This window comes from Leguminivora glycinivorella, chromosome 13, assembly GCF_023078275.1.
Source record: "Leguminivora glycinivorella isolate SPB_JAAS2020 chromosome 13, LegGlyc_1.1, whole genome shotgun sequence".
Lineage (NCBI taxonomy): Eukaryota > Metazoa > Arthropoda > Insecta > Lepidoptera > Tortricidae > Leguminivora > Leguminivora glycinivorella.
In genome coordinates, this window is record NC_062983.1 from 11,642,090 (window position 1) to 11,666,148 (window position 24,059).

A 24,059-nucleotide genomic window follows, 5' to 3' on the forward strand; every position below is an offset into this window, starting at 1 on the left:
TGTTGGCAAACCTAAATAAATAAATAAAATAAATCCAGTGGTTCCTCAAACTGTGGATCTGACCACTGGCAGTTTAAACCCTTCCCTAAGCTACTTTGTATTAACATAATGTAAATAGATATAGTCATTGTAACTTGCTAAACAAATAAAATACAATAAAAAATAGGTTCCATGTAAATATTAAAATGTTGTAGAATATTTAACCAACAAGATGAATTTGTGTAAGGGCTATACAGCACCATAGATTCTTTAGAACCCACATTAGAGAAAGTAAACATATACTCACAGGATTCCTCTGGAAACAGAAGTTGCACACCCACAATTTGGCTCTATAATCGACCTGGCACATAGGGTTTAGTACAGCGCGGCAGGTGTTCCGTGTGCATAGAACCGGCTCATACTGAATTGGGGGCAGATCTGGCCGTTCTTTCAGTGGCTGGTACAAACAGGCCAGGGGCACGACAAGCCGCGTTGCCTCGATCCTGCTCGACGGCCACACATTCCAGGTGAACCGTATGCCATCCCGGTCTTCGTTTTGCTGAATAAACTCCTCATACGTCGCCATGTCTTAGATCTACAAACGAAATATTAGAAAAACACCATAATAACACGTATTCGCTTAGCTCACACCTTTTTCTGAATCCAACACTTGTTACGTACCAGGAAGACATGCAGTGACCTAAGACTATGCACATAAGTGAAATCCTACAATCTAGTTAGACACTCATTCAGAAAATCGAATTAAATTAGATTTTATAAGGAATTTCTAACAGAAGGGCCAGTCGGGCTGATTTGGCAATTGTCAATACCAAAGACAAAACAGCTGTCATTTCAGCCACGTCATTTGTGAAAACGCAACATGATTGCGAAATAAAAATGAAATTTCAATTTTAATAATTTATAAACACACAATGTTTTCATAATTTTAAAAACGGAAAAATCTTCATTGCTTCAGTTTTTGTTGACTTTATCCCAAAATACCTGAACATATTGAGTGTCTTTGCCCTACAACAATGAATAAAAAAGAAAACAACATGCTTTGTCTATGATTTTTTCATAGACTATAGATGGCGCATAGACAAACGAGCGTGGCTTGTTTTTTCTTTAATAAACACGTTCCGTTTCATGTCTTGGTTTAAAACAATAATTATAACCATACACATTATATTTGAAATAAATAATTATTATTTATTAGAATAATAGACCTATATAAATTCATCTAAACTAAAAATATAAATTGCTACAGTTAGTGAAAAAATGTTATTTTTATACTTTTTTTTCATCCGTGAATCATTTCATGCGGTCGCGTGTAAGGAAAACACGAAACGTTATTGAATGAAATATTTTTTTTATTTTTAGGGCATAGTAAATTATATTTCAATTAGGGACATGATTTGTAAAATATTACGTATTTTATATTTACTACACCGTCGTTTTGATGTAATTAGTGAATAAAATTTTAGGAACATGTCATTGCTTTGTTTTAAGAGCAGGAAGTTTACGCTAAAAAGTGCGACTGCGCACTGGCCAAATTAGTAGTGTGAAAGAAAATGGCGATCAGCGAAAGGCGTCCGGAGTTAACGTGATGAAAAACATTGTAAAAGCTCAATTACATAGTGTTATAGTTAATAATTGTGTCAGATGTAGATTATTTAAGTGTTAATGAATAGTGATTGTGTATAAAAAATGGCTGCGAATATGTACAGAGTCGGCGGTAAGTAGTAATAATTGGTTATTTTTGTTGTAGCTTCGCCGGTTCACCGCCAGCCGACTAGCGGTGCTTTGCTTTGATTGTCGTACCTTCATTAATCGCTCACATTAATTAATTAATGTAAATCCTTTCTATATAGTCAAGTTATCAACAAAATAACATGGTTTACGCGAATTTAATCAAAGTTTTACGGTGTTTGCGGGAAAGTTATATTTATACTAAATTTCGTCAAATAGGACATTAGCATTTGCATCTAGGTATCATTGTATCGGCTTGCGTACTGAGTGCGGGTGGTTAGGCAAGGAGGAGCATCACTTACCTAATCTCGAATATGGTTTTTCGGAATTATTTTATGAAGTTTGTATGGTTTTGACACAAGATTTTAGGTTATATTGGATGTTGTCAAAACAATTTCATGTGAGTTTGCGGTGTCTGAGCCCTAAGTTGGGGTTGTTGGAGGATACTAGGATGTTTGGTGTAGCGCGAAGGTGCCGTTGACGGTTCAAGGTGTGTTGTGTTTCGTTTGGGGTTTGATATCGGGTTAAAGTGATTAGTGCGGGGTGGGCCGGTGGCTTGACCGGCGCCACGGTCCCGACCTCAAGTCCGTGCTCGCGCGCGGAATGTTAATAAGCTCTTCCCTTTACACTTCCCATCATATCTCATGCAGTGTAGGTACTTCATGTACGATTGTGTTTGGTCAGGTGCTCATTACACTTTAAACAAAATGATCAAAATATGCAGAGCTAATTTTAATAAAAATAATGATATAACATCGTAACCGGTTTAACTTTATGTATTTTATAAATTTATTACATTTCTGAAGTAAATATTTCAAATGTTGTTAAACCTTTGTTAATTTTGTATGGTCTAAATTTATATTCCACTAAGTAAATTAAAGCATTTAATATTAATTGCTTTTTGACCTGAATTTACCTTACTCTATTAGGATAAATTTAAGTCAGAAAATAAATATTAGTTAATGTACTGTGTTACACTTTCCTTATCTATTATTTAACTAGAACAGTTATTCATTATTCATTGTGACTTAAACTGCAAAATGTACAAATATTTTTGACTAAACTATTATTTGTGTAAGTGTACATATCTTCTATTTTATTTAATAATATCTCTAGCCTTCCACCAAGTGAAAGTCAGAGTTCATTGACCTGTCATTATTGCCATTTGTATATAACCTCATTATTTAACTGTTGAGTTGTGTTCAATACTGAGGCTTCTATTTACTTTAAATATTTATATAAAAATAAAATAATACATGTTTCCCAAATGTTTAAATAAGCCATAATTTTATCAACCAATTGAATTTGTTTCATTATAAAAGTTTTATTAATTCATTGTATTCATTATAAAATTTTAGTACCAAATTACTATAAATAATATAACTATGCTGATAAGAATTAACCTACTAGATATTAGGTCGGTATTATTACATGTTTTACCTAAACTACAATTAACAACTTTCACAAGTTTCACAGTTTGATTCAGCCTAAGACATGTATGGTTAATAATAATTCTGATGATAAGTTAACTACCATTACATACATTTAATACTAATCAATTTCTTTGCTAATGCTTTGTAAATGTCAAATTGAGTTCTAGACTAGGTTTATGAATTATAGTTGTTCAGGTTATGTTGTCAAATTGAATACATGTGTCGTTTTTAACAACTTAAATAACAAGGTCAACAAGGTGATATTGTTAAAATCAAGTAATGAGAAAAAATCCTTGTACAATGAGAAAATAAAGGCAGAATTATCATGGTTTCGAAAGTTGGCTAGGCTGCTGCACCCTACACTGTTAAACCTGTTTAACATCATATTTTGCCAAATTCAAGACTCACCTCTTGGCCATCCAAAAAAAGAGGAGTTAATTTTATGTTGTGCTTAAATTGTTTTCATCACACCCGCACTTTAAATGCACTATTGCACGCAGGCGGAGCGTGAGTTATAGAAAAATCATTCTCCCAAGGGAATAATGAAATTTCTTGTACTGTACTTAACTTTTTTATATCTATTTACATATTTTTTACATTGCGAGTGTGATGAAAAACATTGTGTGTAACTCGGGGAGTATGAATATTACTAACTCGAGTCTTTAAATCGCTCCGGCAAGCCGTTGCGATTTAACTTACTCTCGTTAGTAATGTTCAACTTCCTCCCCTTGTTGCACAATGTACTATTATTGGCTCATAGGATAAACCAATATTTTTTTGAAATAATATTGCATACAGCCAACTGGGTCCCACAAAATCTAACCCAGTATTGCAGAAAATCGAAAAGATGGTGTTGGCAAGTTGACCTTTGCAATTTAAATCTAACAGCTTCATTACTTATTTTCATTACTCAGGTTAACTGGAAGAGATCGGATATCATGGATAAGTTCGCCTTTGTACTTCCTCCTTCTTCTTTCTTTTATTTAATTGCTGTCTTGTATATTTTATGTTGGTGGTACAATAAAGAGTTTAATTACTTATTGACTTACCTTAGGCTTTTGATAAGGACTGGTGGGAAATGAGTGGAGACTGGGATACATGGGAAGGGAAGAGGGAAGCCTTTGTCCAGCTGTGGGACACTAGGCTAATATAAAAAAAAAAATGTAAATGTACTCAGTTACAAATCAAATCTTGTATTACTGAAAGGATCTTACTTTTTAGATTATACAAAATGTTATGTTTGTGAAATAAAACTTCATGCAATTCTAATTTCTTTCAGTCTACATTGTTGTACATAAAAAAATAGGGTTTTTCTATCAATATGACTGTATATTTGCCTCAATGAAAAGATTAATGCAAATATAAAATAGGACAAAGAAATTTAAAAGATTATTCTGTAATAATTTAACAGTATGTATGTATTAAAAATCGAAATAAGATGTCATATATTAAAGAAAGAATGACGAGCACCACCAGTGGTGCAGGCCGAATTCGAACCGGCGTCTTTTAGCAATCCGGGCCAAACGCCATGAACCCCTAGGCCACCTCGCCAGTGGCGTGTGGTTTTTAATTTATATATTATAGTAGTGTGACTACATTAAAAAAACACAAATCAAAATATTTGTTAAAATAATTTGATTTGTTCCCATAGTTGAGTATGTATGTACTTTAAAAGTGTGTATGTAGAAGACTTATATTTACCATGAGATACACTAGTATGTACATTAGTTTCTATATTCTATGTACAGTTGTAAATCATCATCATCCTCTTTGCGTTATCCCGGCATTCGCCGCGGCTCATGGGAGCCGCCTGGGGTCCACTTTGACAACTAATCCCAAGATTTGGCATAGTTTTTTTACGAAAGTGACTGTCATCTGACCTTCCATTAGTTTTTTATAGATACATTCTTCATATATTAAGATTAAGCCCCCTTAACTGCAACAAACATGATTATTATCAATTTTCAACTCCATCATGTTAATAATAAGGCATTAAATACAATGAAAATGTACTACAACTTACCAACATAAATCTTTTACATACATCAGTCACTGTCTTAACAAGATTAATTATGTAAAAATTAATAATTGGCTAGATGATACCTGATCATGCATAACAAATAATAACAATGATTCACCAATTTCACCATCATTCATTCAAAAATCAAGTATAGTAAGCAACAAAGTTATGAATACAGCCAAAGTGCAAAATATACCTTAATGTCCAGGCAATAAAGTCCTGTATACATATTTTTGTCACTTTGGTTGTTTCAAAATATCTTTATTTCTGATTATGATAGTACCTAATCTATCATTAGAACCGCTTGTACATACGTTGTTGTATTTTGTGTTATTATTGGATGTGATAGAAGCAAAAATGTCACCTTTCGGAAATGGAACACTGAAAAGATCATGCTTCCATAAAAAATGTAACAATTTGTCAGTGTCAGTACATATCATGCCTTATTTGACTCCATGGACAAGCCCACACATCGTTTTTTTTACGTTTATTTATTGGATTCTTGAAATCACCAATTGATATTAATTGTCTAATCGTCGTAAAGATGCATTTTATATGCGTGGATACCAAATTTCTCTTTTTCATTAGATTACATCTGTCACCATAACGTCTTCCCGATAGCATATCCACTGCACAAACCAATTGGCACGAACTAGTTTTTACGAAAGGTCCTGCCATATGACCTCCCACTCCAGAGGGGAAATTAAGCCCTATTGAGGCGATTGAGATTAGATTATATTTCCTTAAGAAGTTTCCCTCCACGAATACAAACCGGTAGGTATCAATTGATATTTCGTATACGCTACGAAAATAATAATGTAGATAACTAAGTTAATTATGTAGGTCGCATAATATGTAATTTATTTGAGATGATAACTAAATACAATAATAAAGATTACATGGACCCTAATATGTTTATATTGCTTGTACGTAGAAATGAGTAAAGATCTTATCCGCAAACGTGATAGCCTAAAGTGGATCACGTAGGTACCCTATCAACCTAGGAGTGCGCTATGCCATTACGGTGACGTCGTGCATTGGTGAAAGCCACGTACTGAGCGTTTCCGAACAATGAACTGGTCCTGTCTGAGAACACGACCGACCAGTCGGTCGGCGCAAATTATTATTTTACTAACTATTTTCTAAAGCACGTAGGAACTCGGCGGCTGAATATGTTCATTTCGAACAAATCTTTACGTCTATTGCTGTTATCAGGAATACAGGGTAATACATGTATGTTTGTTATTCTGCAACTGATTCTTTGTGAATAAATTAAAAGTAGTTTGCAACTGAAAAGGTAAGGGATGTAATCCGAAGGTATTCTGAAAGAGATTACTATTACGCTAAGCATTATTATTAACTCTTGAGTAGTGTATTTATATTATGGTTTCTGTATTGTGGTGTCCAGTTATACGTCAGAACTATACATTTTGAGGAAATTTTAAATAAACTTGCTTCTCTGGATTGTATAAACTCGAACAAAATATCCCAAAAATCATATCTTACTTTAATAACTAATAACCCATATTCAGATATCTATAAATAAATAAATAAATATTATAGGACATTCTTAATACACAGATTGACTGAGGCCCACGGTAAGCTCAAGAAGGCTTGTGTTGTGGGTACTCAGACAACGATATATATAATATATAAATAGTTATATATGTACATAGAAAACATCCATGACTCAAGAACAAATATCTGTGCTCATCACACAAATAAATGCCCTTACCGGGATTCGAACCCGGAACCGCGGCGCAGCAGGCAGGGTCACTACCGACTGCGCCAGACCGGTCGTCATCTATGCCATACCCTTGCTCCAAAATCCTGTCAAAAATATCTGTTAATTGCCCATTAAGAAGCCAACCCTCCTAGCAAGTCCAGAAGAAGTAGTAAAGATGTCGACTAGATATGTACGTGCTGTTATAGGGATTGCAGTACCCGTACTGTTTCAAAGAACCGGGATTTTCGGTACCGAAGCAATATGGAACCGGGATTTCCCGGGATTTTCGGTACTTTCGGGACTGGTCAATTTTTTTCGCTTTTTCAAATAAAACAACATATTTTTTGGCATTTCATATCTTTTATTATTATATTACCATAACCGAACCGTACCGCCTTCGATGGGCGTATTATTTTATCTGTAATTTTTTTATTATAAGGAAACGGGAGTCGGGAGCAAGCAAAAAATCGTGAAGAATTCCGCTTAAACCCGACTATCTGGCCACCATAGGCTTTAATGGTTACCGTTGCAATAAATTGCTCCGATTAAGCTATCTGCTATTACTGGGAGATGTTTAATGGATTAGTAAAAGAAATAAGACAAAATACTATTAAAGAAATATAATAATTAACTAAAGGAAAACTAAAGGAAACAAAACATTTGAGATGGTGCACAATTTTTTTGATAGTCAAAGGGAACGTTCTCGAGAAAATTAGTCATTTTCTGGAAATTTCTGTGGAATACCGTATTACCACATTATACGTAAACATTTTTTTTAAGTTAAGCATGTTTATAGCAGTTATCCTTTAAAGTTAGACATAAGCCATTGCCATAGCTGGGCACCGTTAATCAAATAGTTAACTTCGATAATCGTTAATCCGTTACTTAAAAAGTTAACTTCGTTAATCGTTAAAGCGATACATTTCGGTAGATTTAACGGAAGTTAAAGTTAATCGATAATCCGTTCACACGTCATAAAAATAGGACTCCACTGTAGGTATTATGTATATGTATTTACTAAGTATCCACCAAAAACCATTAAAACCCGTGACGCCAATCGGTAAAAAACTGAAATGTAATAATTACGGTCTCTTCGGGCTTTTACCGTCGTTGGTTGCCTAATTCCTAGGTTTTATTTCGGGTTGGTAATTATTGGGTCATTCACGCGGTCGCGATCGTGGTGCGTCGGTTCTTCAGATTGATTTTTGAGATGACAACTCGGTGTAGCACAATACAGCATGCTGGTAAAGTAATCTAAGGCCCGCGCCGGACTCTAACCCGATGCGTCGGTTGTGCGATTTGTCTGTCATGCCTGATGATTGCACTCTATTCCCAGGTTAGTGATAGATCTAGCACGCCTAATAAGATTTAGAAGATCTCGAATAAGTGATCCAAAGTCGCCAATTGGTCTTTAGACTGTTTATAACCGACGGATCTGCTTTTACCGATAAAACCTAGGTTTTGCCATACTACGGGCTTTTACAGTAGCAGTACGGGTTTTCGCGGCGCAGCGAGCCGCTTGGGGTGCTGGATTAACGATTGACGGACTCGATGAAATTTAACGGAAGTTAACGAATCCGTTAACATTTTTTAAAGTTAACTTAAAAGTTAATCCGTTAATCGAAATGTTAACTTTGTTAATTAACGATTAACGGATTAACGAGTTAATGCCCAGCTATGGCCATTGCCGACTTTTTTTCTAGGCCTAAATTTATGTATAAGAGCGACAATTCCACCATACATTGTTTTGTTATTTTAAGTCGATCGGTATTTACGGGCACGGTTTTCGATTGAAGCTCTTAAGCAGCGTGATTTTTACCGACTTTTAGCACATATAGAGTCATGTTTTAATAATCAATTTATAATAAGAAAACCTTAAACATTCCTCAAGAATCACTCTATTCATACATAGGTGAAAAACGCATAAATATCCGTTTAGTAGTTTTTGAGTCTATCGCAAAATCCGCGAACACAGTTTTATAACATGCAGAAAAATGAGTCAAATGAGAAATGAGATTGAAAGAGAGAAACTAAATACACAAATTAATATAACAAACCTTCACCAAAAAATACAAAACTTGACTGCTGAACTGGCTAGTGGGGCTTGCTAGGGTATCGCGGTGGCCACAGCTGCCAGGCTGCCACTGCCACCCTCTATTAAATAGTGATTAAGCGCGTTTTACTGTACCTATGCCTATTTTTTAACTGTTTAAATCATTTAAACAGAAATAAGTACATTTTGTAGCAAAAAATGTCACTAAAAAGTATTTCCCGAAAGTACCGGGATTTTTCAAGTTGATTTCCCGGTTCTTTGCTTGGCCAAAAATCCCGGGAATTCCCGGTACTTTCGGTACCGGTATTTCCCGGGAGCAAACCCTAAGTGCTGTAGGTTTATTTCCTCTGGAATAGATGTAAGGCCGAGCCACACCAGATGCGAATGGGTTGGTAGAATTTTTGGCACACTTTGGCAACTAACGATAGGTTAGGTTTCTGTCAAACTAGCAATATTAACTAAGGTATAGCTTAGTAGGTATTAGCTTTTTAATAGTAGTAGTAGAGAAACTAATCACTTTATTGTGCAAACCATAGGTACATTTTAAATTTACAGGAATAGGGATATAAACGTGACCTATAAGAGTAGGACTAGTAAACTACAGAAACGTAGGAGGTCGTTCACAGTCCACAGTATCACATGAGTAAATTAGTATGTTAGGTTAGGGCGCCTAGCTAAGCGATGGCGTCTCCTCATCTCGGATATGGTTAATGTTATAAATTTTGAAATAGGGCTTGGCTTTTCGTAATCTGCAGAAGATGTACTGGCTATGTACTTGTGTCAAGTTACAACTTTCTTTGAAATAGTTGGAAAGAGTTAAACTTTAAGATTTTTGTGACGAGACACCCCTCCTGATGGGAAGTCTTTAATAGTAGCCGCGTGGTCGGGGTAGACATGACAAGGGGTGATTCAGGTTCGTTGTTTACCACCAAAACGGAAGGTTCGGTTTACAAGAACGGTTCTACAAGAACCTTGAAACCTTAGTCTCAAAAAATCTGCTCAGGTTTAAAACAATACCTGGATAACTTTATAAGGTTTGGACAAAGTAGTGTTCAGATTGGTGTTAGTAAGCACATTATTCGCTCAGCTATTTTGATTGCCCTACTTTAGTTGGCAATAAACGTTAGCAAACAGTAGCTTTTAAGTAGAGTATGTAATAATCTTCGTAGCACCTTAATGGAGTTTAAGACTTTTAGTAATTAGCATCGTAACACCGTTCGTATGGTGTACTTCAGAAATTAACCTCGCGATGAGGTCATCAATCGCGCTGAAAATCGATTAACTGGGTGAATCAACTTTTTCTTGCCTGTTATTACCATGGTTACGGTCCCCTGGGTCACGCTGGTTTTATGCAAAATTATGCTACTGAAATTATGCAAGCATGCATGTAGTCCATGTTTGTAGGTGGCAAATTAAGGAAAGGGTTTGCAAACACCAGAAAAATGCATGTTTGCATAGTTTAAGTAGCATAATTTTGCATAAAGCCAGCGTGACTCAGGGGACCGTAACCATGGCAATAACAGGCAAGAAAAAGTTGATTCACCCAACTACCTTTTATCGCCTTGTACCTACTACAAGTTCTTACCTTCTAATAGATATAGTCGCCCGGACATCGGCGATTGGGTACCAGCGAAAAACAATGAATGTGGAAACTAGCCCTGATAACAGACACACGGCTAAGACTTACCTAATAAATGGTCTCCATCCGGTTAGGATCATTAACACACATGGAAGTTACTCCACCGACATCCAACACTTAAATAAATGATGATGATTCGGTTCGGGTGTAGAACCTTAAACAATGTCAAAAATCAGATCAGGTTTGTTATCAGAGCCAAACAAAACTCTAACTTTACAAACATTACATTACACCTTCATCAAAATAAAATTTTTGTCTGTTTCATTTCTACAAGAACTATTGGGACATTTCGTAATTCTCGTAGACAACTGGCGAGACGACTTACAGAGGGATTCGAATTAAAGAGGTTCTCCTGTTCTACCATTGTCATACATTATTTAAGTTTGCCTTTGCGTTTGTTACGTTTTCAACAAACTATTATCATCTTGGCTAGATCTCCTGCGGTTCCTACTTTGGTTCAAGTTTCCCCTCCCGAAAACTCCTTAATTGAACTCTTCCTTTATTTAGTTAGGTCATTTAAACGCATTTATTTTGGTAAATAAATATATTTCTTCATCATAATTTTAGAAGTCTATTCATGTTAATTATGACATGTAGACGAAACTTGTAGTTTTATTTGTAAGCACATTTATTGAGTCTGGAATATCGCAAAACACGTGGCGATCTAACCAGCAAAATCTCATCGAGAGCGAATTCAATCACTTCGGTACTCTCACGATGACGTATACAGGCTAATTTTAATATACACTTACTTATTGACACGTTCCAAAAATACACCAAAGTCTTGGCAAAACTGAACGGACGTTAACACCGCTATCAGCCGCATAATGCCCAACTTATATACCCACATAGCTACGCGAGTATGCATAGGTAGGTACGCTATGGACGTAGCCGTTGGTATGTATAGAATAGAACCAGCGGCGGCAGCGGGTGTAGCTAGCTACTTACCTATCGGTATTAAAGTACGAGTGTCGTTCTTACAGCGGGTCGCGGTAGGATAGCACAGCGATCTAGATTTGTAGATGCTTGGCGGGAATGGCGGACCTGGTCGATTGTTTATTGGCTGGTGAGCTATAAAGTACAAGGATGTATCAAGATGTAGTACCTTACCTGTTTAGTAGAATGCTCCCATTTATAGCACGGTAACTAGTAAGTAGGTATAATAGGTAGATAAAGATAACTTATTCAAAATGAAATTACTTGCAGAGTGCAAAACTGCACATGCATCAAAATCCACGAATTGATATTCAATAAGTAATAACAATATGTTAAACAAAGTTTTCCAGTGGTATTTCGTATGACGTAGTAAAGAGCACCCGCCTATCTACCTATACCACGGCGAATCACAACGTCTCATCGTAAGTTAATTTTAGGTGACCTCGAAATCGCACTAGAATGGAAACTTCTATTCGCGAAATACGATATCTCTTCACATTATTCTATCGTGGTATCGTATAAGTATTTATTAATTAACCACTAGTCGACATGCAATAGTTAATTTATTATTCCGACAATACGGCACAAAGCTCAAACTCCAATTGTCTATAAATCGAGAGAAACGCGAGTGCAGTATTGTCACAAGATTAATAGTCCACAACTAACGCAGTTACATAGGCTTTGTTTGGTATGAAAGGTTTGGAGCATCGTATTGTGCGCGCGTTAACTATTTAGTATTGCTATGTGGTGTAACGGTAATAAGCGCCATTTTTAGTTGTTATGTGGTACGAGCAACTGGCATAAGTGCAGGTAAGGTACCCGCTGATACAGACCGGCCATCCGTTCCGCTCCAACTACTTTCCACGCGACATGAGCGGCTCATGGCGATGGAACTAACCGACAATTAGGAAATTTTATACTATATTCACATAGCCAATAAAAATTGGCTAATAATGCATTGATCATGATTAGAGATGCCGAGACTTTGCCGAATACGAATATTCGGCCGAACATTCGGTTCAGCTCTTACCGAACCGAACATTCGGCCGAATATTCGGTTACGCCATTTTTTAAAAGGGGATGTTCATTAAAACTATTAAATGATTGATAATGGTTACATATGTTACTACAACTATGTTTTTATGATTTAGTAAGATAACTAAAACTTCGTTAAAAGTGTTAAAACCGCTCTGAACTCTTCTCAACTCTTAAACTAAGGTTTTTAACTTTTTTACAAATCAATTGTATTTATATTTTAACGCATAGGTTTCTCTCTTTTTAGCAGTTCCTTAAAAAGCTACTAAAATAGGAGCATATTATCCAATGGAATACGTGAGATTTACATTAGTTATTTACTTTGTTTATTCGGTAAATATTCGGCATTGAAACCGAATTATTCGGCCGAATACGAACATTGAAAAACTTGCCGAATATGCCGAATACCGAATATTCGGCCCATCTCTAATCATGATCGTGTATTATTTTAACGCTAATTAGTGGTAAAATTAATTAGCTTCTTTACTTGGTGTGTTATTCAAGATATAATATTACTATTTTCCTCTTTGTACAAAAGAGATGCCTGGAACATGATTATTACGCCAGAGTTATCCTTATTCTCGTAAATTGAAAATTTGCAAAATTAATTAAAATGAGATCGACATTACCAACCATATACACCTCTAAGTTAAAAGAGTCAGTTGTTCGATCCTAAAATATGTTATGTGAGACAGAAAGAATTCAATTACGTTATGGAATTATATAATGTTATCCATAATGTGATGAATAGAATGGTCTAACGAAACGCAGTTACAAATACAAAGCATGGAGTTTTAATTTTATGTAGTATAAGAAGAGGAAATAATTCTGCCAATACTGGTAGTTTTTACATATTGTCTTTATAAGAACTAGGTTACTCAAAAAGCGCTAAAACGCCCAAATAATGCGCCGTAAACAAACGCCTGGCATACAAACTACAACAACGGTCAGATACATAATTTCTTTCTTAATTGTTTCCCAAAATTTCGTAACGAGTTAGGAGAAGAAAACTGAAACTACGATTTATTACATTTTTACGTACGGTTTTCTCTCTGTCCTTGTCGCACTAATTTAGAGTATATTCCGTCAGCGCGACGGATATATTGACCTAAATTATCAGATCTTCGAACGGGCTCACTACATCGAAGTTAACATATACGTACCTACAATATTGTTGTATCGTAATGTATGGTAACACCTGGATTTAACAGTGTTCTCTTTGTACACAGACTGCGTCTATTTCGAGACGTCGTCGACGTCTCCGTACCAAATCCGGCGGATAGAAGAACTGAACAAGACGGCATCAGGCAACGTGGAAGCAAAAGTCATGTGCTTCTACCGGCGGCGGGACCTGCCGAACCCGCTCATACAATTAGCAGATAAGCATCAAAGTAAGTAAATTTTTACCTTATTCAGTAGCCGTCTGCTAGCGAAAACACAAATTATAATAATATCTCAACTGTTGAAAAGGCCCACCCCCATATCTCACTCCACAAGGCCGCAACCAGCAAAATTATGAAAGTGCCAATAGACGGGGGTTCGAGCATTCACCCGGCCGAAGATGGTGAATGAATTACCAAATTGCCCTTCTTAAACAAAGTTAGAATCTATCTACAATCTGCATAAACGGGGGGTAAACGTACCGATATATAATTATTTGCCGACAATGTGTTGCTAATCGTGGGGACTTTCGGATAAACAAAATTTAAAAACTAACACAACAACGTTACTTTGCATGTTCGTTAAAAAGGTTATATGTGAAAGTTACCAGGCCCTTGACAAATAACAGTTAAGTCGTTTCGACGCTACTGTTACTAATACGTTCTCCTATTAAGAATGCAACATAGACTACGAAAAATAATGACCAATTCTTTGACACTGCCCAATCTGATAAAAAACATACATAACTAGCATATAAAAGTATGTTGAATTTTTTAACCTAGCTCTCTTACCACTTGTGACGTAACACTTGCGACGAGGGGTCTCTAAGGTTCTTGAAACCAAGTGTTGGCTGACCGCCTCAACCCTCATTCGAAGTTAAGATTGCTCGGCAAATTTAATTTCGAAACACGATATTTTTTATTTATATGCACTAAGTCTTGAAATCTGAACGTAAACAAATTCATAAGTTTCGGTGGTAAGTTTGGTTATACTCTTAGGTCGCCTCATTCTTTTTTCGTCACGTTCCTAAATTGGTCCGATTCTGCTTTCGTTTCCTATTCTTTATTCGTCACGATCGTCGATGGTCTTTCTCAACTACGGTCAATTTAGTTGTTCATCTTTATCTTAATCCGTCTCGTTCTTCACTCGTCATGATCTTCTTTCGGCATGTTTGCTGTTAAATATATGTTTTTCGTGTTTTGTCGCAGTTTTAGGTCAGGTACCAACTTAGAATATGACCAAATACGAAATGACGAAAAACGATTGAGTCGAAATAAGAAAAAGGCCAATAACTCATTATGGTCAAAGACGATAATGACTGCAGACTAAGTTGACGAAAGCAGAATCGGACAAAATTAGGAACGTGACGAAAAACGAACAAGTCGATCCAAGAATATACAGTACATTTTGGACTGTGAAGGCAGATCTACGGTGATAAAACCACCTATAACCTACCTCACCTAGTTTGGGTTGATTACTTCTTGTCATCTTGAACTCTTCATAATGATGTAGATGACTATGTAAACGAAGAAAGTATAGTCGGTAATTAGGGTAAATCGCCAGTAACTGGCCCATTTGTACTAAAAATAAACTCTGCTCTGTAGATTAGTAAACAGAATTTATTTTAGCATAACGTGGTCAGTTATTGAAAGGTGATGGGTGGAAAGTAATAGAAATTGTACGTAAAAATTAACTGTGTTTATACGATAGGTATACAGAGAATTCTTTATTGGGTGTAGTGCAGTTTACCCTATATGCATTGTTATACCAATTTGGCAAACTCTTATATTATAATATAATTAAGTTACAAAATTACGTCGAAAAGTAATATCTAACTAGAGCAGTCCTTGAAATGCAAATTAGTAATAACATTATTTGCTATCGATTTTCGTAACAGTCACACGCACGTCACCGCCGCTGTCGACTAAGACAGCACCGTTTGGTACACCTATTAGTTTTACGATCGAATACCATGTATAATTGTATACCTATACATTACTTACATACGATGGAATACCATGTGTACAGTCAACCAATTTGCATCATAGGCCACTGTAGAACCTTTGCACAGTAAACGTCAATGTGACTTCTTATGTCAAATAGAACACGGCTTAAATGAGACAGGGTTCTAAAGTGGCCTAGGATTCAAATTGGTTGACTGTAGGTACATCGTGCTGAAATTGGCCGCGTCTCGTGGGCGCATATGGCCTATCGCACTTGTGATTCTCGGCTATAAATATTGAAATAGGTACCACCTAGGAATTGCAATCCGGTCCGGCGGATCCGGTGCTTTTTTCATGCTACCGGATCGGGTTATGTAACTCAATATATTAAGATAGTGCGAAAATTTTAATTTTGCGCCAACATTTGAACGTCTCTAAGCTAGGAATTGCAAAGCGGTCTGATTTCCAAACAAAAACATTTTCTGTAAGTATATTTTCAGCATAATATGAGAATTAAAGGGTACCCTATTAAGTTAATAAAGTCAATTACTCTTGCTGACTTTAATAGCTACTGTAGATTTGTATTTATAGGAGACTGGATATTTTTATACAGACTGACAAAAGGATTAATTGTGATATATTATACCTATGATTGAGATTGTAATAAAATTAGGCAGAACTCTGTATTGTAGGTACTTTTCTTCATTATTTTTTTTCGTCTGTAGAGACTGTAAGATCATATCGTCTTATCACGGTGTCGATTTTTCGCGTAGGTACCGCTTTAACAACTCCCGAGAAATTTAACCTTATTGCTTTTTAACAGGCATTAAGTACCTAAATGCCACTCCCACCTTTCTCTTTTTTGTATGCTCTTAGACTTAGATCTTCATTTAAAAACTTCTACTGATACTCATCTGCAATGCAAAGCAATCAACCAATTTTTGGACAGGATTACTTGCTATACGCGCCTTGATCGTTTTGATCCCTGCTGGTGTTCACGAAGCGTGACGTGGCCAGCCAGTTCTTGTCTTCAACACTTCTCACTCACTCCTTGTTCTCACTGTATCTATCAATAGCACGGTACACAAACCTAGGCATTATATTTATATTATTGAGGATCTTCAAAATAATACTTGGCGAAAGAGAAGAGTCGTGAAATGTATGGGGTCCATACATTCCACGACTCTTCTTTTTCAGAACAGACTACTCGGTTTTCTTTGAATGTCCACTCCATCGTTAGACATCGAAGAAAATGACTGTTTTTAACCGACTTCAAAAAAGGAGGAGGTTCTCAATTCGACTGAATGTTTTTTTTTTTTTTTTTGTATGTATGTTACTCGATATCTCCGAGAATCGTGGACCGATTTTCAAAATTTTTTTTTTGATCGAACCGGTATAACCCCGAGATGGTCCCATTGGCACCAAGTCAGGGTCTGATGATGGGATCCTGGAGAAATGGAGGGAACTCTTCAAATGTTATAGGCACATGTAATGTTTTTAGTCTATTTTTTAACCGACTTCAAAAAAGGAGGAGGTTCTCAATTCGACTGAATGTTTTTTTTTTTATTATTTTTTTGTATGTATGTTACTCGATATCTCCGAGAATCGTGGACCGATTTTCAAAATTTTTTTTTTGATCGAACCGGTATAACCCCGAGATGGTCCCATTGGCACCAAGTCAGGGTCTGATGATGGGATCCTGGAGAAATCGAGGGAACTCTTCAAATGTTATAGGCACATGTAATGTTTTTAGTATATTTTTCAAAGGTACACCAGTATTTACGTCTGATGGTAATAATTTTATGTGGCTGAGCTGATGATGGAAGGTCAACTCCTCAATGGTTAGGAGTTTAAGGATAATTATTTCACTACTGTACATGTATTCGGACTGATACATATAATATCACTAGGAACCACTAAAAATCAACTGAGCTGATGATGGAAGGTCAACTCCTCAATGGTTAGGAGTTAAAGGATAATTCTTTCACTACTGTACATGTATTCGGACTGATACATATAATATCACTAGGAACCACTAAAAATCAACAAATAAATAAACTTTTTAACAAAAAATAAAACCGCCTTCAAAAATAAGCGCGTTACAAAACACGGAGAAACTAAAAAGCCAAAAATAATAAACCTTTCAATTCAGATTTCTTATCGTATTGCAATAAGCTAAACATCCAAATTATAAACAATTCAATTATTTTTGGAGTCGGTACCAGCCTGTGTATGGTTGGGTGGGTCAAACAGGCAATAGCAAGGCGACGAACAGGTCTGGTACCGACTACAAAAATAATTGAATTGTTTATAATTTGGATGTTTAGCTTATTGCAATACGATAAGAAATCTGAATTGAAAGGTTTATTATTTTTGGCTTTTTAGTTTCTCCGTGTTTTGTAACGCGCTTATTTTTGAAGGCGGTTTTATTTTTTCAAAGGTACACCAGTATTTACGTCTGATGGTAATAATTTTATGTGGCTGAGCTGATGATGGAAGGTCAACTCCTCAATGGTTAGGAGTTAAAGGATAATTCTTTCACTACTGTACATGTATTCGGACTGATACATATAATATCACTAGGAACCACTAAAAATCAACTGAGCTGATGATGGAAGGTCAACTCCTCAATGGTTAGGAGTTAAAGGATAATTCTTTCACTACTGTACATGTATTCGGACTGATACATATAATATCACTAGGAACCACTAAAAATCAACAAATAAATAAACTTTTTAACAAAAAATAAAACCGCCTTCAAAAATAAGCGCGTTACAAAACACGGAGAAACTAAAAAGCCAAAAATAATAAACCTTTCAATTCAGATTTCTTATCGTATTGCAATAAGCTAAACATCCCAATTATAAACAAATCAATTATTTTTGGAGTCGGTACCAGCCTGTGTATGGTTGGGTGGGGCAAACAGGCAATAGCAAGGCGACGAACAGGTCTGGTACCGACTACAAAAATAATTGATTTGTTTATAATTGGGATGTTTAGCTTATTGCAATACGATAAGAAATCTGAATTGAAAGGTTTATTATTTTTGGCTTTTTAGTTTCTCCGTGTTTTGTAACGCGCTTATTTTTGAAGGCGGTTTTATTTGTTTTAAAATAATTGTCAAACATCCAAACATGGAATGTGATAACATTTTCTTAAAATCATATTCAAAATTTAACTACAGAACTTTGGAACCGACTATATGTGAATAAAGTTGCTGGTTACCTGATTATAATGATGGTATTTTAACTATAAACGGTTGTTTTATTAACCTAGAAGCAGAATACCCTTATAATTCTCATGTTATGCTGAAAACATACGAAAAAATGGTACTGTGAGGCACTTTTAATTCTCAAGGCCAATCCGGCCGGATCCGCCGGAGTGGGGCCAAAATCCGGCCGGATCCGGCCGAGTTGGAAATCAGACCGGATTGCAATCCCTAGTACCACCCTATCTATCTTAAACAGTCGCATTTAGACTATTCTGGATTATGATTTAATAATTACCCCACTAAAGTACCTATTGAATCTATAATTGCGACATTACGACGAAGGTCCCACTTCGCTTACCATAAGGACGACATTAGCTTGCATCAATAATATGAATATTTAAGAATAAAGAATAAGGGGCTTTTTGTCTTAAAACGACCCAATTACGCACTTAATTTTGAACATTTCAGAGAAGTTATCATTGTAATTAACAAAATATGAATAAAGCTAAGACTAGGTATGCTTAAGCGGCAACCCACAATCAGGCGACGCACAGCACAAGACATGCGTCGCCTGTGTGTGGATAGTCCCTAACTAAAGTAAATCGATTCTTCGATTAGAATATCTCTCAAGCGAATGTAATAGATTTTTGTACAACCATCTCGTAATATCAGTTGTTTTATTTCCGATTATATTACATTACGAAATAGACTCGGGATTACCTACATTAAATAAACTCAATAGCAAAACGAATTAGAAAAATCTACAATTTCACGGCGTATATTCTATGGCTTTCATATATACTATGTACCTTACTCACATATATATATTGCTTTTAACTGATTTTACTAGTAACAATAATAAGGGCGTTAAAACAAGCATGCTTGGCTGTCAGTTACTTTAGGCACGTTTGGGTATCAAGTTAATTTTAGTGGGAGTGTTTAGGTTTTACACGTGCCTAGATTGTATTGTAGGCAAAGATCAAAATAACTTCTATTCCAAATTTATTAGTTTATGTAAATCGACTAAACTTAAAATATTATCGCTTGAATCTATACCGCATCAATCTCACTTGAAGCCAGGTTATCTATGTATACCTTTTTTTTAATAGTATGTCGGTAACTTGGGGTTCTGCTTTAGATCTCAAATGACAACAATGGCAAAGTAACGCCTGATTCCATTGATTATTTTCAGGCCGTTATCAATTATCAATTTATCATCTATAATAGCTGGATGTCGCGTCGCTATAATAAATAAAATACATGCATAGTGTTATCTAGCTCAAACTTCGGAACGACGACTTGCGAATCGGATCAAGAGTGATAGCACTTTCTGTTCTGCTCTGTTCAGGCTCTTAATGTTCAAAAATATATCATTATCACTATAATGTTATTATCACTATAACGTAAGTCCTTTACGTTTTTACATGTGTTTGTCAAACATGCTGTCGACGCACCAACTTAAATCTATCGAATAATCTAAAAATATGATTGTTTAATTAGGCAGTACATAATCGAATTTTATAAAGTCACGCGCCGTCGATCCACAAGGTATTACGGAAGTGTCCATTTACATATATTCCCAATATTTCCGTTTTATTATTCAACTATCCTGTTTTATGTTCACCGTAATGTTCAAAGTTTGATGGACTACGAAACATTAAATCAAAACCATGAACAATGAAGACAGTTTTTGCGTAAAATCGTCGGAACAAGTAGCCGTTACGTTCGCCCAGAGTTATAATTCACTGATAAGCCGTTGATAACAGATCTGTCAACAGCGCGATGTAAGCAATTATGTTAACTGTTTCATGGTGGCCCGTGTATCAATATTGGTTGGCTTAGCTTGTATAGCCAGAAAAACAGTAGTAAAACTGGTTTGTAGTTATCAGACAAGGGTTTAAACATTTTTAACTAAGTAGGACTGAATGAACCTTCACAACCTAAGACAAAAATAGACTATTTTTTTTACTTATTCATAGACTTGGCTTTTATTTCTTCTTGTCACTACCAAAGACATGTAACTCCGTATAGATAGATATAAAGTCTAAGAAAAAAACGTACCTCAATGCCATAGAGAAAAAGATACGGTGGCCTAGATGGCGTTACACCTTCGGGGAACGCTCGGGTAGATGGCTCTAATATTAATATTTGACATTTTAACACATATCAAGCTAACAAGTTGGGCAAAATTGTCAAAACTGAGGTTCAAAAGTTTTAAGCTTGTGTCGAGAGATGGCAGTCTTTGCACTGTGATTACACGTTTTACTTTGACAGTAACTCTCTATAATACTCGATCCTCTTTCTACTTCTAAACTTCACTACTAAACGTCGAGTAGCACACGAGGTATTTAAACAAAAAAAATAAGAAAAAAAGCGAGGTATTTAAGAAAAACAGCGTAACGGAAATAAAAGAAGGAGATGCGGTCTGATAATCTTATCAACAGGAAGAGTCTAGGGATACATACATTTCATTAAATAGTAAAAGGTTTTTTTTAATGCTGATTTCAACTCTTCGTCAGCTTTCATGTCCAGTGCAAAGCTTCGTTTTTCTGTATGCAGATAACATGTCAATAGTTCTAGGAGTAGGATGCCATTATTTATATACAGGAGTATAGTATATAATAAAGTGGTATTGGTATAACATACATAATAGGCTTTTAAAATACTAACCGACCCCTTTACTTTATTTATCTCTTTTCTACAAAGCCAAAACGGCTTGGCCTTCTAGTTTTACTCACTTATTAATACGTACATATATATAATATATCGTTACACGTGTCGTGTACATATATATATATATATCGAGATTATGTTCGCCCATTGTTGTCGGTTGCCGGTCAAACTAATACGTGTCCCCCTCCTCCCTGTTCGAATTACCGAACTCACCCTTTGATTAACCGTCGAATTTGAAAAGCTCCGGTCTGCGGTACAGTCGATACGCAGCGAGCTGACGACTTTAATCAATTCTAATTGGAACCGAAACATTCATCTCATCTACTTTCATTATACGTCCCTCTACCTGAACTCTATGTACCTACAACTTTGCAGACGCCAAAGTACTGCTTATACAAACGTGTAGGTACATAATGCTGTGCCCACTGAATATTGTACATGAATTTAGTCGAGCATTGCTTATTCGTGTGCTTACAGACGTTAAAGTGGAGTAATATGTATGTATTAAGTATAGATGGCACACTGATGTGCTTTAATTGACTGCCTAATACGTACTCAGAATAATACATATAAGGCATCTATTAGGTTAGGGTTGCTAAGCATAGGTGACGGTTTTCGTCGCTTAGGTCTGCCATTCGGGATTTGTCAATTTCTTGAAGAAAAACAAAAAACGCGTTTATCACTGCTTCCAGTAGTTCCACAGGTGGTAACTGGTAAATCATCATCATCACTAGATTCACTCACTTTTATCAATTTTAAAGCAGAAAATCGGCCAAGTGCGAGTTGTACTCGCGTTGCAAGGGTTCCGTACACTACAAGAAGGGCTTAAGCGCCTCCTTTTTAGTAAGAACTTAAGTCATTTTTGCGAATAATAGATATTTTGACCAAAACGAAACAGGGGGCCGATTTTATATTTTTTTATATAAATTGTCACTACCAGTGAGTTCCTGTAATTGGCTTCCCGTATCTGCTATGTTTTATATACTTATGTCATAGCTGTTGGATCTCCAAATAAATAAATATAATATAATATAATAATTTTTGAGTCTCACGGCGTTCGAATTCAGAAAATTGTCACTGAAAATAATAGGCAATTCACCGTTTTCAACCGGTATTTTAGTGACAGTGAGACTCAAAAATCGGCCCCCAGAAATGAGTTTATATGTAATATATCCCTATCCCTACCCCTACCCCTACCCCTACCCCTACCCCTACCCCTATCCCTATCCCTAACCCTATCCCTATCCCTATCCCTAACCCTAACCCTATCCCGTCCCCATCCCCGTCCCTGTCCCTGTCCCTGTCCTTGCCCCTGTCAAATTATCATGCTAGGAGGTGAACTTTGAAAAATCCTTCCTATAAGGAACTTCCGTGTCAATTTGAAATCTTGAACCAGAAGTATAGATAAAAACTAAACCTACACTTATGGCTATTTTGGATATTTTAACCCCATTGCACAACAACAGGGGAGAAAATATCTTTTCCACCTCATTAGATTTTAAAATCGTTGTATTTATCGTGATCAGCGACCCGATAAACCATAAAAACGATACCCATATTGATTTTTTGACTTTATCACCCCCTTTTCACCCTTTTAGGGGTTAAATTTTCAAAAAACCTGAAACACGTATTCAGTCATATGTCTTAAGGAATCTTCCTGTGAAGTTTCGAATAAAATAGTCAAACTAATCTTGTTTCCCCATACAAACTTTGAACGCCCATTTGACCCCCTTAGGAGGTGAATTTTGGAAAATCCTTTCTTAGTGCTCCTCTACACTACATAAGGAACCTACGTGCCAAATTTGAAATCTCTAGGACCTGCGGTTTCGGCTGTGCGTTGATATGTCAGTCAGTCAGTCAATATCTTCTTTTATATATATTTTTGATATTTAAACCCCATTGCACCACAACAGGGGAGAAGGTATTTCACTTCCGCCTCGTTAGATTTTAAAAACGTTGTATTTATCGTGATCAGCGACCCGATAAATCATAAAAACGATACCCATATTGATTTTTTGACTTTATCACCCCCTTTTCACCCTTTTAGGGGTTAAATTTTCAAAAAACCTGAAACACGTATTCAGTCATATGTCTTAAGGAATCTTCCTGTGAAGTTTCGAATAAAATAGTCAAACTAATCTTGTTTCCCCATACAAACTTTGAACCCCCAATTCAAACGCGCTCACACAATTTCAAGAGATTTGTTAACTGCTTATAGCGGCAGTGAGTGAAATTCGTAATTTGAGTTTTTTTCTTTTAAGTCCGACTTACGCTTTACTGTAGGTTTCTAATAGGTTTTCCTGTAATCTATAGATTGAAAACTAGTACATGTATTTTTTTGAAAATTTTATGCTTAGTAGTTTCGGAGATAAGGGGGAGGGGGGGAATGGTCATTTTTTGCCTATTTTCTTAAATTACTTGAAAATTACTTTACTAAAAATAAAAAAAATATTTTTGAAATACTTATAAAAAGCTCTTTCATTTGATATGTAACACAATAT

General features: G+C 35.9%; 2 protein-coding genes across 4 annotated transcripts in view; one reads left to right on the plus strand and one right to left on the minus strand.

Moving 5' to 3' along the window:
- Positions 1-806, minus strand: part of LOC125232373 (protein transport protein Sec23A) — a 28,451-nt gene extending 27,645 nt beyond the window's left edge. For all 3 annotated transcript variants that reach the window (XM_048138012.1, XM_048138013.1, XM_048138011.1), the window contains exons 1-2: positions 661-806; positions 287-574 (exon numbers count right to left, since the gene is read on the minus strand). In XM_048138012.1, the coding sequence (XP_047993969.1) occupies positions 287-565 (279 nt within the window). In that variant the 5' untranslated portion in view covers positions 566-574; positions 661-806. The remainder of the gene's footprint in view (positions 1-286; positions 575-660) is intronic.
- A 550-nt stretch (positions 807-1,356) lies between these two features.
- Positions 1,357-24,059, plus strand: part of LOC125232601 (metastasis-associated protein MTA3) — a 95,553-nt gene continuing 72,850 nt past the window's right edge. The window contains exons 1-2 of the mRNA XM_048138327.1: positions 1,357-1,714; positions 13,800-13,961. Coding sequence (XP_047994284.1) covers positions 1,687-1,714; positions 13,800-13,961 — 190 coding nt within the window. The 5' untranslated portion in view covers positions 1,357-1,686. The remainder of the gene's footprint in view (positions 1,715-13,799; positions 13,962-24,059) is intronic.